The 16,568-nt window shown below is 56.0% G+C and overlaps 1 protein-coding gene across 1 annotated transcript in view; it reads left to right on the top strand.

The window, feature by feature from the left end:
• Positions 1-4,099: 4,099 nt before the first annotated feature.
• Positions 4,100-16,568, top strand: part of CXCR3 (C-X-C motif chemokine receptor 3) — a 52,792-nt gene continuing 40,323 nt past the window's right edge. Inside the window, exon 1 of the mRNA XM_069201473.1 lies at positions 4,100-4,143. Coding sequence (XP_069057574.1) covers positions 4,132-4,143 — 12 coding nt within the window. The 5' untranslated portion in view covers positions 4,100-4,131. The remainder of the gene's footprint in view (positions 4,144-16,568) is intronic.

The following is a 16,568-nucleotide window of genomic DNA, read 5'->3' as shown; positions in this document are numbered from 1 at the left end:
TGACCACAATCCACTGAAGGAAATTTTTGAGAAAAAAGGGCTAGATATCATTTCGGGTAGGATCAGGAAATGGGTAGTGGCCCTTCAGGAATTTTCTTTTGAGGTACAATATATACCAGGTGCGCAGAATCTTGTTGCTGATTGTTTTTCTAGACTTGTGAATGAAGTCTCAGAATCTGAGGATCAATATGTTGAGAATCTTGATGAATTTGATGTTTGTCTGATTAGGGAAGGAATAATTAGAGAGAGTGAATGGAGGAGTAATTTATGTAATGATGCAGTGGTACAAAAGGTTCTTAAAAAAAATCAAATATGGTTGGGATGGCACTGAAAAACAAGATCAGCATTTATGCGGTTTTTGGAGGGTCAAAGACGAGTTGTCCTCTCAAGAAGGTTTATTACTGAGAGGTACTAAACTTATTCCTCCAGAGAAATTAAGGGATGAGCTAATATCCTTAGCACATGAGAGTCATCCAGGGATCTCGAAGACAAAGGAAAGATTGAGACTTGCATATTGGTGGCCGGGTATGGATGTTCAAATTGAGCGGTGTGTTAGGAAGTGTGTGGAATGTTCCAAGGCTGACAAAACCTTGATGTGTAGAGTTCAACCCATGGTGGTGAGGGAGCTACCCAGTAAACCGTGGCAGGAGGTTTCTTTAGACATCCTGGGACCTATTAGATATTCCAGCGTTGACAAGTATGTTTTGGTGTTGATAGACATGTATTCTAGATGGCCTGAGATTGGGATCACCTCTTCAGTAGAAACTCAGGTTGTCATAGACTTTCTTAATCAGATCTTTGATAGGGAGGGGATTCCTTCTTCCATTCTCACTGACAATGGTGTGCAACTTGTTTCTCAAAACATGGAGAGATTCCTTAGTAACAAGGGAATTATACATAAGAAGGCTTCTCTCTATCATCCTGAGACTAATGGCATGGTGGAGAGATTTAACAGGGTGTTAAAGGAAACCATTCAATTGGCCCTGGCTAATAACAAATGTTGGAGAGAGGAGATTTTAAACAAAATCAAGAATTACAGACTAACTCCACATACAAGTACAGGTCTTACACCTTTTGAATTGTTTAGACACAGAAAACCTAATACGCAGATGTGTCCATCTTGGGTTAACGACAAGGTGGGGTTAGAGCAAAACCTGGGGTGTAGCTTAGAACATAAAATAGACAGGGAAATTAGGAAAACTCTTGAAAGAAAGGCGGACTTTGACAGACGGAAGGCGGTAAAGAAAATTGTGATTTCAGTGGGTGATGTTGTTAAAGTGAGAAATCCGCGATTTGGTTTATCTAACACTCATTCTAAATTCTCTTCTCCTCTCAAAGTGATAAAAGTCATGAAGAATGCTGTAAAGACAGAGGATCATAGGATTTGGAACATTGGGAGAATTGTAAAAATCTCTGGGGATGGTGATGGAAAATCTGGGAAAGTGAATGAAGAGAAATGTGAGCAAGGGGATAGCCATACTGCACTAAGAAGAAGCTCAAGGGTCTCTAGACATCCTAAAGCTCTAGATGATTTTGTTTTCTCAATGTAAAGAATATGTGCAACAGAGTTATTTCATTACTCTAGGGAGAGTTGCATTTATTATTTTCTTACTTTATATGTGTTCTAATGAATGCACTGTATTTAGTATTATTTAATGTTTCTATTTTCAATTTCAATTTCTATAATTGTACTGTATGTTGCGGGTTTTTGTAGCATTGTGTTAAGAATACATATTTGATTTTTTTTTTATTTTGTTAATGAGGGGAAGATGTGTGGTATTCTAGGTTAGAATGGGGTTTAGAATGTGAAGGTCTCCCAGGAGACAACGACAGTTGGTGGACTAGAGAAGGAGAAAGAGAACAGGGAGAGAAACTGTCTGTGGGCTGTGGTGTTTCTGTATTACGAATATCTTCTAAAATAAACGTACTTTACCTTAAGAAGATCCGTGTACCGACGAATCTTTCACCTAGCCTAAGTCCCTAGCACTCCGTCCTGCAGTGCAGAACCCTCTGAGTTGGCCTCCGACGTCGTGGGACCCTCTTTTGTAACCGCGTGGACTCCCGTTCACTCTTCTTCTAAGTGCCTGTTTGGGTACTTCTGCAGGTGCTGCCTGCTTCTGTGAGGGCTCTCTGAGTTGCTGAGTGCCCCCTCTGTCTCCTCCTCCAAAAGGTGACATCCTGGTCCTTCCTGGCCCTCAGCAGCACCTAAAAACTGTTCCGCGGCCCTTGCAGCTAGCAAGGCTTGGTTGTGGTATTTTTGCGTGGGAACACCTCTGCAAGCTTCATCGTGACGTCTGACATCTGTCGTCCAAAGGAGAAGTTCCTAGTCCTCTTCTTTCTTGCAGAACTCCAAGCTACTTCCATCCGGAGGCAGCTTCCTTGCACCTTCATTCGGGATTTCCTGGGCTTCTGCCCCCCCGGACACTGTCGCGACTATTGGACTTGGTCCCCTTGCCTTGCAGGTCCTCAGGTCCAGAAATGCGTTGTCAGTGCCCTGCTGGTGTTTGTTGTTCTTGCAGAATCCCCCATCATGACTATTGTGCTCTTTTGGGGTAGTAGGTGTACTTTACTCCTACATTTCAGGGTCTTGGGGTGGGGTATCTTGGACATCCTGACTGTTTTCTTACAGTCCCAGCAACCCTCTACAAGCTCACATAGGTCTGGGGTCCATTTGTGATTCGCATTCCTCTTTTCGAGTATATGGTTTGTGTTGCCCCTAGACCTATGTTCACCTATTGCATCCTATTGTAATTCTACACTGTTTACATAACTTTTCTAACTATTACTTACCTGTTTTGGGTTTGTGTACACATGACTTGCGTATATTACTTACCTTCTTACTGAGGGTACTCACTGAGATACTTGTGGCATATTGTCACTTAAATAAAGTACCTTTATTTTTAGTATATCTGTGTATTGTGTTTTCTTATGATATTGTGCATATGACACTAGTGGTACTGTAGGAGCTTCACTCGTCTCCTAGTTCAGCCTAAGCTGCTAGAAACACCTCTTCTACACTAATAAGGGATAACTGGACCTGACACAAGGTGTACGTACCTCTGGTACCCACTACAAGCCAGGCCAGCCTCCTACAGTGCCAAATAACTTGTTCCTCCCCTGCCTCATAATTTCTGTGGCCCTGACAATAATACAATATAATCATTTGTATTGTACCACTTGCACCCCTCACATCTTATCATATCACATGACGCCACGTATGCCACATGACTTAATCCATATACATTACCTCACATCACACCACTCATTTCGCATCACACATCACACCACTCACACGCAACCACTCACAACACCTCACATGGCACATCACAACACTCACATACAACCTCTCACCTCACATAACTCACACTACACCACTCACATACAACCACTCACCTCACATCACCTTACATTACACCATTCACACACCTACTCATCTCACATGACACCACTCACATCACATCACTCACCTCACACCACCTCACATTACAACACTCGCATACAACCACTCATCTCACATCACACATCTCACCATTAACATACAACCACTCATCTCACATCACACATCTCACCATTCACATGCAACCGCTCACCTCACATCACCTTACATTACACCATTCACACACCTACTCACCTCACATCACACCACTCACATCACATCACTCACCTCACACCACCTCACATTACAACACTCGCATACAACCGCTCATCTCACATCACACATCTCACCATTCACATACAACCACTCCTGTCACACCACTGACATCACACATCATGCCACTTGCATACAACCACTCACCTAACCTCACATCACACATTTCACCACTCACCTCACATCACACCACTCACATACAACCACTCAGCACATATCACACCTCTCACTTACAGTCACCTCACACCACACATCACATCACTCACATACAACCACTTGCATTCAACCACTCACCTCACCTCACTTTCTATCACTGTACTCGTCCTCCAGCACTCATTCTCCCCCTTCACTCACACTCCATCACCCCGCCCAGTCCCGTGACTGCCGCCCCCGCTTCCTGCTGGGTACCTAAAGGAGCTTCTGTGGCTCAGCCCCCTGAAGCCCTCAGAAGCGCTGGAGTGTGAGAGGGAGCGGCGGCCACCATGGGGAGTGAGGTGAGAGAGGACGGAGGGGCTGGGGACAGAGGTGAGTGAGGTGAGAGAGGACGGAGGGGCTGGGGACAGAGGTGAGAGAGGTGAGAGAGGACGGAGGGGCTGGGGAGTGAGGTGAGAGAGGACGGAGGGGCTGGGGGCAGAGGTGAGAGAGGACGGAGGGGCTGGGGCAGAGGTGAGAGAGGACGGAGGGGCTGGGGACAGAGGTGAGAGAGGTGAGAGAGGACGGAGGGGCTGGGGCAGAGGTGAGAGAGGACGGAGGGGCTGGGGACAGAGGTGAGAGAGGACGGAGGGGCTGGGGACAGAGGTGAGAGAGGATGGAGGGGCTGGGGACAGAGGTGAGAGAGGACGGAGGGGCTGGGGCAGAGGTGAGAGAGGACGGAGGGGCTGGGGACAGAGGTGAGAGAGGACGGAGGGGCTGGGGACAGAGGTGAGAGAGGACGGAGGGGCTGGGGACAGAGGTGAGAGAGGACGGAGGGGCTGGGGACAGAGGTGAGAGAGGACGGAGGGGCTGGGGACAGAGGTGAGAGAGGACGGAGGGGCTGGGGGCAGAGGTGAGAGAGGACGGAGGGGCTGGGGACAGAGGTGAGAGAGGACGGAGGGGCTGGGGACAGAGGTGAGAGAGGTGAGAGAGGACGGAGGGGCTGGGGACAGAGGTGAGAGAGGACGGAGGGGCTGGGGCAGAGGTGAGAGAGGACGGAGGGGCTGGGGCAGAGGTGAGAGAGGACGGAGGGGCTGGGGCAGAGGTGAGAGAGGACGGAGGGGCTGGGGACAGAGGTGAGAGAGGACGGAGGGGCTGGGGACAGAGGTGAGAGAGGTGAGAGAGGACGGGGGGGCTGGGGACAGAGGTGAGAGAGGACGGAGGGGCTGGGGACAGAGGTGAGAGAGGACGGAGGGGCTGGGGCAGAGGTGAGAGAGGACGGGGGGGCTGGGGGCAGAGGTGAGAGAGGACGGAGGGGCTGGGACAGAGGTGAGGGAGGACGGAGGGGCTGGGGAGTGAGGTGAGAGAGGACGGAGGGGCTGGGGACAGAGGTGAGAGAGGACGGAGGGGCTGGGACAGAGGTGAGGGAGGACGGAGGGGCTGGGGCAGAGGTGAGAGAGGACGGAGGGGCTGGGGCAGAGGTGAGAGAGGACGGAGGGGCTGGGGAGTGAGGTGAGAGAGGACGGAGGGGCTGGGGACAGAGGTGAGAGAGGACGGAGGGGCTGGGGCAGAGGTGAGAGAGGACGGAGGGGCTGGGGACAGAGGTGAGAGAGGTGAGAGAGGACGGAGGGGCTGGGGACAGAGGTGAGAGAGGTGAGAGAGGACGGAGGGGCTGGGGACAGAGGTGAGAGAGGTGAGAGAGGACGGAGGGACAGAGGTGAGAGAGGTGAGAGAGGACGGAGGGGCTGGGGACAGAGGTGAGAGAGGACGGAGGGGCTGGGGACAGAGGTGAGAGAGGACGGAGGGGCTGGGGACAGAGGTGAGAGAGGACGGAGGGGCTGGGGACAGAGGTGAGAGAGGACGGAGGGGCTGGGGCAGAGGTGAGAGAGGTGAGAGAGGACGGAGGGGCTGGGGACAGAGGTGAGAGAGGACGGGGGGGCTGGGGACAGAGGTGAGAGAGGACGGAGGGGCTGGGGACAGAGGTGAGAGAGGACGGAGGGGCTGGGGACAGAGGTGAGAGAGGACGGAGGGGCTGGGGACAGAGGTGAGAGAGGACGGAGGGGCTGGGGACAGAGGTGAGAGAGGTGAGAGAGGACGGAGGGGCTGGGGGCAGAGGTGAGAGAGGACGGAGGGGCTGGGACAGAGGTGAGAGAGGACGGAGGGGCTGGGGACAGAGGTGAGAGAGGACGGAGGGGCTGGGGACAGAGGTGAGAGAGGACGGAGGGGCTGGGGGCAGAGGTGAGAGAGGACGGAGGGGCTGGGGACAGAGGTGAGAGAGGACGGAGGGGCTGGGGACAGAGGTGAGAGAGGACGGAGGGGCTGGGGACAGAGGTGAGAGAGGTGAGAGAGGACGGAGGGGCTGGGGACAGAGGTGAGAGAGGTGAGAGAGGACGGAGGGGCTGGGGACAGAGGTGAGAGAGGTGAGAGAGGACGGAGGGGCTGGGGCAGAGGTGAGAGAGGACGGAGGGGCTGGGGCAGAGGTGAGAGAGGTGAGAGAGGACGGAGGGGCTGGGGACAGAGGTGAGAGAGGACGGGGGGGCTGGGGACAGAGGTGAGAGAGGACGGAGGGGCTGGGGACAGAGGTGAGAGAGGACGGAGGGGCTGGGGACAGAGGTGAGAGAGGACGGAGGGGCTGGGGACAGAGGTGAGAGAGGACGGAGGGGCTGGGGACAGAGGTGAGAGAGGTGAGAGAGGACGGAGGGGCTGGGGGCAGAGGTGAGAGAGGACGGAGGGGCTGGGACAGAGGTGAGGGAGGACGGAGGGGCTGGGGAGTGAGGTGAGAGAGGACGGAGGGGCTGGGGACAGAGGTGAGAGAGGACGGAGGGGCTGGGGCAGAGGTGAGAGAGGACGGAGGGGCTGGGGGCAGAGGTGAGAGAGGACGGAGGGGCTGGGGACAGAGGTGAGAGAGGACGGAGGGGCTGGGGACAGAGGTGAGAGAGGACGGAGGGGCTGGGGACAGAGGTGAGAGAGGACGGAGGGGCTGGGGGCAGAGGTGAGAGAGGACGGAGGGGCTGGGGACAGAGGTGAGAGAGGACGGAGGGGCTGGGGACAGAGGTGAGAGAGGACGGAGGGGCTGGGGACAGAGGTGAGAGAGGACGGAGGGGCTGGGGACAGAGGTGAGAGAGGTGAGAGAGGACGGAGGGACAGAGGTGAGAGAGGTGAGAGAGGACGGAGGGGCTGGGGCAGAGGTGAGAGAGGACGGAGGGGCTGGGGACAGAGGTGAGAGAGGTGAGAGAGGACGGAGGGGCTGGGGCAGAGGTGAGAGAGGACGGAGGGGCTGGGGCAGAGGTGAGAGAGGTGAGAGAGGACGGAGGGGCTGGGGAGTGAGGTGAGAGAGGACGGAGGGGCTGGGGACAGAGGTGAGAGAGGACGGAGGGGCTGGGGACAGAGGTGAGAGAGGACGGAGGGGCTGGGGACAGAGGTGAGAGAGGACGGAGGGGCTGGGGCAGAGGTGAGAGAGGTGAGAGAGGACGGAGGGGCTGGGGACAGAGGTGAGAGAGGACGGAGGGGCTGGGGACAGAGGTGAGAGAGGACGGAGGGGCTGGGGCAGAGGTGAGAGAGGACGGAGGGGCTGGGGCAGAGGTGAGAGAGGACGGAGGGGCTGGGGACAGAGGTGAGAGAGGACGGAGGGGCTGGGGACAGAGGTGAGAGAGGACGGAGGGGCTGGGGGCAGAGGTGAGAGAGGACGGAGGGGCTGGGACAGAGGTGAGGGAGGACGGAGGGGCTGGGGAGTGAGGTGAGAGAGGACGGAGGGGCTGGGGACAGAGGTGAGAGAGGACGGAGGGGCTGGGGCAGAGGTGAGAGAGGACGGAGGGGCTGGGACAGAGGTGAGAGAGGTGAGAGAGGACGGAGGGGCTGGGGACAGAGGTGAGAGAGGACGGAGGGGCTGGGGACAGAGGTGAGAGAGGACGGAGGGGCTGGGGACAGAGGTGAGAGAGGACGGAGGGGCTGGGGCAGAGGTGAGAGAGGACGGAGGGGCTGGGGCAGAGGTGAGAGAGGACGGAGGGGCTGGGGACAGAGGTGAGAGAGGACGGAGGGGCTGGGGACAGAGGTGAGAGAGGTGAGAGAGGACGGAGGGGCTGGGGCAGAGGTGAGAGAGGACGGAGGGGCTGGGACAGAGGTGAGGGAGGACGGAGGGGCTGGGGAGTGAGGTGAGAGAGGACGGAGGGGCTGGGGCAGAGGTGAGAGAGGACGGAGGGGCTGGGGACAGAGGTGAGAGAGGACGGAGGGGCTGGGGACAGAGGTGAGAGAGGACGGAGGGGCTGGGGACAGAGGTGAGAGAGGACGGAGGGGCTGGGGGCAGAGGTGAGAGAGGACGGAGGGGCTGGGGACAGAGGTGAGAGAGGACGGAGGGGCTGGGGACAGAGGTGAGAGAGGTGAGAGAGGACGGAGGGGCTGGGGACAGAGGTGAGAGAGGACGGAGGGGCTGGGGCAGAGGTGAGAGAGGACGGAGGGGCTGGGGCAGAGGTGAGAGAGGACGGAGGGGCTGGGGACAGAGGTGAGAGAGGACGGAGGGGCTGGGGCAGAGGTGAGAGAGGACGGAGGGGCTGGGGCAGAGGTGAGAGAGGTGAGAGAGGACGGAGGGGCTGGGACAGAGGTGAGAGAGGACGGAGGCGCTCGGGGGGCAGAGGTGGGAGATGGTGGAGGGTTAGGTGGCCTGGGGGGCAGAGGTCGGAGATGGTGGAGGGCTGGGGGCAGAGGTCGGAGATGGTTGAGGGTTAGGTGGCCTGGGGGGCAGAGGTCGGAGATGATGGAAGGTTAGGGGACAGAGGACGGAGATGGTGGAGGGTTAGGTGGCCTGGGGGGCAGAGGTCGGAGCTGGTGGAGGGTTAGGTGGCCTGGGGGGCAGAGGTCGGAGCTGGTGGAGGGTTAGGTGGCCTGGGGGGCAGAGGTCGGAGATGGTTGAGGGTTAGGTGGCCTGGGGGGCAGAGGTCGGAGATGGTGGAGGGTTAGGTGGCCTGGGGGGCAGAGGTCGGAGATGGTGGAGGGCTGGGGGCAGAGGTCGGAGATGGTTGAGGGTTAGGTGGCCTGGGGGGCAGAGGTCGGAGATGGTTGAGGGTTAGGTGGCCTGGGGGGCAGAGGTGGGAGATGGTGGAAGGTTAGGGGACAGAGGACGGAGATGGTGGAGGGTTAGGTGGCCTGTGGGGCAGAGGTGGGAGATGGTGGAGGGCTGGGGGCAGAGGTCGGAGATGGTGGAGGGTTAGGTGGCCTGGGGGGCAGAGGTCGGAGATAGTGGAGGGTTAGGGGGCAGAGGACGGAGATGGTGGAGGGTTAGGTGGCCTGGGGGGCAGAGGTCGGAGATGGTTGAGGGTTAGGTGGCCTGGGGGGCAGAGGTCGGAGATGGTGGAGGGTTAGGTGGCCTGGGGGGCAGAGGTCGGATTAGGGGGGATGGGGGGGGGAAGAGGTCGGAGATGCCTCGTGTGATCTTGAGCACATCCGTGGGTTAGGCGTCCCCCAGGCTCCTTTATATGAACACTACGAGCGCCTAGAAGAGGTCTCAGCACTAAGATAAAGGGCTTCGTGAAACGGCGATTTATATGTCCGATGGCGAGATGATTGGTGCTTATTAAGGGAGTAATTAAAACCTCTGACGAACTGAGAGTGCAGAGTTGGTTCTTCTGGGAAGAGAGTTGTAGGCGGGGGTGGGGGTGGGGGTGGAGGGTCTGGAATGAATGGGGGAGCTCACTGGTGATGGCACCAGAGCACATGGCGCCTAGTGCTCGGCTGTCTGGGCGCTGTGCAGACACCGCTCAGGCGATGCAGCGCTTTGAGACGGGCTCAGTCGAGATCACACATAGCGCTTCATACATCACAATAAACTAAAAGTGAGAGGGCGCCAACAGAGGCGTTAAATACCCCCTCCCCCCCCAACACCCCTCCCCCCTTGGGGGAAGACAAGGGGGTCCTGACCCTCCCAGGTGTTCACTGGATTTGGGCTGAACGGAGGCCCCTGAGGGGGTGGGCGCGAGGGGTGTGGGCGTGGGTGTGTATGGGGGAGGGTGGAGGGGGGTACTGGAGTGTTATGCCGCCCCCCCTCCTACGGCACCCCAGGGGCCTGCCTTACACCCCCGACCAGAAAGAGAGACACATGGTACACAGGACCCACCTGCTCACACCTGAGTCAGAGAAGAGACAGCCACCTGCTCACACCTGAGACACCTGAGACAGAGAGAAGACACGCACCTGGTCACACCTGAGACAGAGAAGAGACAGCCACCTGCTCACACCTGAGACAGAGAGAGACAGCCACCTGTCCACCTGAGACATAGAGGAGACACCACCTGCTCACACCTGAGACACCTGAGACAGAGAGAAGACACCCACCTGGTCACACCTGAGACAGAGAAGAGACAGCCACCTGCTCACACCTGAGACAGAGAGAGACAGCCACCTGTCCACCTGAGACATAGAGGAGACACCACCTGCTCACACCTGAGACACCTGAGACAGAGAGAAGACACCCACCTGGTCACACCTGAGACACTTAACACAGACAGGAGACACCCACCTGGCTACACCTGAGTCAGAGAGAGACAGCCGCCTGCTCACACCTGAGACAGAGAAGAGACAGCCACCTGTTCACACCTGAGGCACCTAACGCAGACAGGAGACACCCACCTGCCCACACCTGAGTCAGGGAAGAGACAGCCACCTGTCCACCTGAGACAGAGAGGAGACAGCCACCTGCTCACACCTGAGACACCTGAGACAGAGAGAAGACACGCACCTGGTCACACCTGAGACAGAGAAGAGACAGCCACCTGCTCACACCTGAGACAGAGAGAGACAGCCACCTGTCCACCTGAGACATAGAGGAGACACCACCTGCTCACACCTGAGACACCTGAGACAGAGAGAAGACACCCACCTGGTCACACCTGAGACACCTAACACAGACAGGAGACACCCACCTGGCTACACCTGAGTCAGAGAGAGACAGCCACCTGCTCACACCTGAGACAGAGAAGAGACAGCCACCTGTTCACACCTGAGGCACCTAACGCAGACAGGAGACACCCACCTGCCCACACCTGAGTCAGGGAAGAGACAGCCACCTGTCCACCTGAGACAGAGAGGAGACAGCCACCTGCTCACACCTGAGACAGAGAGAGAGACAGCCACAGGTTCACACCTGAGACAGAGAGAGACAGCCACCTGTCCACCTGAGACAGAGAGGAGACAGCCACCTGCTCACACCTGAGACACCTGAGACAGAGAGAAGACACCCACCTGGTCACACCTGAGACAGAGAAGAGACAGCCACCTGCTCACACATGAGACAGAGAGACAGCCACCTGTCCACCTGAGACAGAGAGGAGACACCACCTGGTCACACCTGATACACTTGAGACAGAGAGAAGGCACCCACCTGGTCACACCTGAGACACCTAACGCAGACAGGAGACACCCACCTGGCCACACCTGAGTCAGAGAGAGACAGCCACCTGCTCACACCTGAGACAGAGAGAGACAGCCACCTGTCCACCTGAGACAGAGAGAGACAGCCACCTGTCCACCTGAGACAGAGAGGAGACAGCCACCTGCTCACACCTGGCACAGGGAGGAGACACCCACCTGCCCACACCTGAGACACCTGAGCCTTAGAGGAGACACCCACCTGCTCACACCTGAGACAAGAAGGAGACACCCACCTGTCCACACCTGAGACAGAGAGGAGACACCCACCTACCCACATCTGAGACACCTGAGATAGAGAGAAGACACCCACCTGCTCACAGCTGAGACACCTGAGACAGAGAAGAGACACCCACCTGCTTACACTTGAGATAGGGAGGAGACACACACCTGCCCACACCTGAGACTCCCATCTGCTCACCTGAGACACCCCAGACAGAGAAAAGACACCCACCTGTTCACCTGAGACAGGAGACACTGACCTGCTCACACTTGGGACAGATAACCGACCATGTTTGTCTTCAGAGGTCAGTCACAGCTCAGCCATGTTTATCTTCAGAGACCAGTCACAGCTCAGCCATGTTTGTCTTCAGAGGCCAGTCACAGCCCAGCCATGTTTATCTTCAGAGGTCAGTCACAGCTCAGCCATGTTTATCTTCAGAGACCAGTCACAGCTCAGCCATGTTTATCTTCAGAGACCAGTCACAGCTCAGCCATGTTTGTCTTCAGAGGCCAGTCACAGCCCAGCCATGTTTATCTTCAGAGACCAGTCACAGCTCAGCCATGTTTATCTTCAGAGACCAGTCACAGCTCAGCCATGTTTGTCTTCAGAGGCCAGTCACAGCCCAGCCATGTTTATCTTCAGAGGTCAGTCACAGCTCAGCCATGTTTGTCTTCAGAGGCCGGTCACAGCTCAGCCATGTTTATCTTCAGAGACCAGTACCAGCTCAGCCATGTTTATCTTCAGATGCCAGTCACAGCTCAGCCATGTTTGTCTTCAGAGGCCCTTCAGAGACCAGTCACAGCTCAGCCAGGAACTCACTGGTGAGCACAAGGGGAGTCTCGGCTGAATCATTTTGAGTTGCTTGTGTTCCAGTGCAGGGAAGACCTGGCCTGTAAGTTTGGGCTGAACTGTTACCACTGGAACACGGCCAAGATTGATTTGTGTACAGCTGAGTCCAAACTGGGTGGCCCGGTGGACAAAAGCACGCTGGACTGGGATGCTGGGTGGCCCGGTGGACAAAAGCACGCTGGACTGGGATGCTTCGGACACCAGACCCAACATAACACCACCGAACCCGCACCCCCGGCCATTACCCTCAACAACTGGACCCACATCAACACTGAAGAAACCAAATCCATCATGAACTCTATCCACTCCGGCGCCCCTTCGGACCCCTGCCCTCACTTCATCTTTAACAAAGCCGACGACATCATCGCCCCGCACCTCCAGACCGTCATCAACTCTTCTTTTTCTTCAGCTACCTTCCCCGAATGCTGGAAACACGCCGAAGTCAACGCCCTACTAAAGAAACCTACGGCTGACCCGAGCGACCTGAAAAACTTCCGCCCCATCTCTCTTCTGCCTTTCCCAGCCAAGGTAATAGAGAAGACCGTCAACAAACAGCTGACCACCTTCCTGGAAAACAACAACCTGCTCGACCCTTCACAAACCGGATTCCGAACCAACCACAGCACGGAAACCGCCCTCATCTCAGTCACTGACGACATCAGAACCCTGATGGACAACGGTGAAACAGTCGCCCTCATTCTCCTCGACCTCTCAGCTGCCTTCGACACCGTCTGTCACCGCACCCTAATCACCCGCCTCCGCTCCACCGGGATCCAAGGCCAGGCCCTGGACTGGATCGCCTCCTTCCTCTCAAACCGTTCCCAAAGAGTTTACCTCCCTCCGTTTCGCTCAGAACCCACCGAGATCATCTGCGGCGTACCTCAAGGCTCATCGATCAGCCCGACACTCTTCAATGTCTACATGAGCCCCCTCGCCAACATCGTTCGCAAGCACGACATCATCATCACCTCCTACGCCGACGACACCCAACTTATACTCTCCCTCACCAAGGACCCCGCCAGCGCCAAGACCAACCTACAAGAGGGTATGAAGGACGTCGCAGATTGGATGAGGCTCAGCCGCCTAAAGCTGAACTCTGGAAAAAACGGAAGTCCTCATCCTTGGCAACATCCCGTCCGCCTGGGACGAATCCTGGTGGCCCACGGCCCTCGGCACCGCACCGACCCCCACAGACCACGCCCGCAACCTCGGCTTCATCTTGGACCCTCTTCTCACCATGACCAAGCAAGTCAACGCCGTGTCCTCCGCCTGCTTCCTCACCCTCTGCATGCTCCGCAAGATCTTCCGCTGGATCCCCGCCGACACTAGAAAAACCGTGACCCACGCCCTCGTCACGAGCCGCCTGGACTACGGCAACACCCTCTACGCCGGGACCACAGCCAAACTCCAAAATCGCCTGCAACGCATTCAAAACGCATCGGCACGCCTTATCCTCGACGTACCCCGCAACAGCCACATCTCCGCACACCTGAGACACCTGCATTGACTCCCAGTCAGCAAAAGGATCACCTTTCGACTTCTCACCCACGCACACAAAGCCCTCCACAACAAGGGACCGGAATACCTCAACCGACGCCTCAGCTTCTACGTCCCCACCCGCCTCTTCCATTCCTCTGGTCTCGCACTCGCTGCCGTCCCTCGCATCCGCCGCTCCACGGCGGGTGGGAGATCTTTTTCCTTCCTGGCGGCCAAGACCTGGAACTCCCTCCCCACCAGCCTCAGGACCACCCAGGACCACCCCGCTTTCCAGAGACTCCTAAAAACCTGGCTATTCGAGCAGCAGTAAACCCCCCTTTCCCCTAGCGCCTTGAGACCCGCACGGGTGAGTAGCGCGCTTTATAAATGTTAATGATTTGATTTGATTTGATTTGATGCTGCCCCAGTAATGACCAGTGGCTTAGATTAATTCAAGCATCCATCCATCACTGTTCAGTCATGGCTCACGGGGGATACAGGAGGTGGGGTGGCGGGTGTGGGGGGCAGGGGAGGAGGGGGACATTATTAACATAAAAAACGAAAGAACGTGCCTCTGTGCCGCGCCTTCGATCCTCCGTTGTCTCCGCACTAGGCCAGGCAGGCAGAGGCTCCCAGCAGTCCTGCGGCCATCATGACGCTGCTCAAAGCAGCGTTAGGATTGGCTGGGAGCGCCCACCCAGGACACTCCCACGCAGACTGGGAGCCTGTGCCTGCTCTCTCCAGCCCGGCAGCACAGTGAGCACACTGAGACAGCCAGACAAACATAACATGTGCAGTGAGGGGAATGCACAGTGCACTCCCCCAGTGCTCATCATCCCACATGCCCGTCCCTTTAACAAGAGTGGATAATACACTGAGTTTATTATCCTTTCCTTGCTAAAGGCTACGAAGCCGTTGCTGTGGCGGGGCCCACGCACGTCATAGCAGAGGAGTCCCCACTGCCACTGTTTCGTGTACCACATTTATTTCACTAGAACCCGCAAGGGCACAATTTGTCTCTCCACCCAGGCTGCTATCCTAGCAAAGGCCAGCTCTGCATGTGCACACACGAGACACAGGGGACAACCATGTGCACACACACAAGACAAAGGGGAGAACCACATGCACACACACACAAGACAAAGGGGGGAGCCACATGCACACACACAAGACAAAGGAGACAACCAGGTGCACACACGAGACACAGAGAACAACCACGTGCACACACAGAAGACAAAGGGGACAACCACGTGTCACATGCTCACACATGAGACAAAAGAGACACTCACAAGCTCCCATATGAGACAAGAGAGACAACCACACGGTCACACATGAGACAACAGAGACAGCCACACGCTCACACATGAGACAGCAGAGACACGCACACACATGAGACAACAGAGCCAGCCACACACTCACACATGAGACAGCAGAGACAGCCACACGCTCACACATGAGACAGCAGAAACAGCCACACGCTCACAAATGAGACAACAAAGACAGCCACACGTTCACACATGAGACAACGGGTAAGCACATGGTCACACATGAGACAACGGACAGCTACATGCTCAAACATGAGACATCAGAGACAGCAACATGCTCACACGAGACAGTGGAGACAGCCACATGGATACACATGAGATAACAGAGACAGTCACATGGTCACACATGAGACAGGGGAGACAACCACATGGTCACACATGAGACAGCAGAGACAGCCACATGCACAAGACAATGGACAACCATGTGATCACACATGAGACAGGGGAGACAACCACATGGTCACACATGAGACAGCAGAGACAGCCACATGGTCACACATGACACAACGGAGAGAGTCACAAACATACACATGAGACAACAGAGACAGTCACACGGTCACAGATGAGACAGGGGAGACAACCACATGGTCATACATGAGACAGCAGAGACAGCCACATACACAAGACAATGGACAGCCACATGGTCACACATGAGACAGAGGAGACAGCCACATGGTCACACATGAGACAGAGGAGACAGCCACATGGTCACACATGAGACAGCTGATACAGCCACATGGTCACAAATGAGACAACGGAAAGAGTCACATGCTCGCACATGAGACAACGGAGACAGCCACACGCTCACACATGAGACAACAAAGACAGCCACACGCTCACACATGAAACAAGAGAGACAGCCACACGCTCAGAATTGAGACAACAGAGACAGCCACACACTCAGACATGAGACAACAGGGAGAGCCACATGCTAACACATGAGACAACGGGGACAGCCACATGCTCACAATTGAGACAACGGAGACAGACATACGCTCACACATGAGACAACGGAGACAATCACATGCTCACACATGGGACAACAGAGACAGCCACATGCTCCCACATGAGACAAAAGAGACAGCCATGTGCTCACACATGAGGCAAGAGAGACAGCCACACGCTCACACATGAGACAGCAGAGACAGGCACATATTCACACATGAGACAATAGAGACAGACATGTGCTCCCACATGAGACAACAGAGACAGACACGTACTTAGACAACGGGGACAGCGACATGCATAAACAAGAGACAACAGAGCCAGACGTGCTCACTCATGAGACAACGGGGACAGCCACATGCACACATATGAGACAAGAGAGACAGACCTGTGCTCAAACATGAGACAATAGAGACAGTCACATGCTCACAGATGAGACAATAGAGACAGTCACATGTACACACATGAAACAACAGAGACTCACACGTGCTCACACATGAGACAACAGAGACAGTCAGGTGCTCACATATGAAACAACAGAGACAGCCACATT

The sequence above is a fragment of the Pleurodeles waltl genome, chromosome 7, assembly GCF_031143425.1.
Source record: "Pleurodeles waltl isolate 20211129_DDA chromosome 7, aPleWal1.hap1.20221129, whole genome shotgun sequence".
Taxonomy (NCBI): domain Eukaryota; kingdom Metazoa; phylum Chordata; class Amphibia; order Caudata; family Salamandridae; genus Pleurodeles; species Pleurodeles waltl.
Note: the sequence above shows the minus strand (reverse complement) of the source record. Positions and strands in the feature narration are given on the sequence as shown.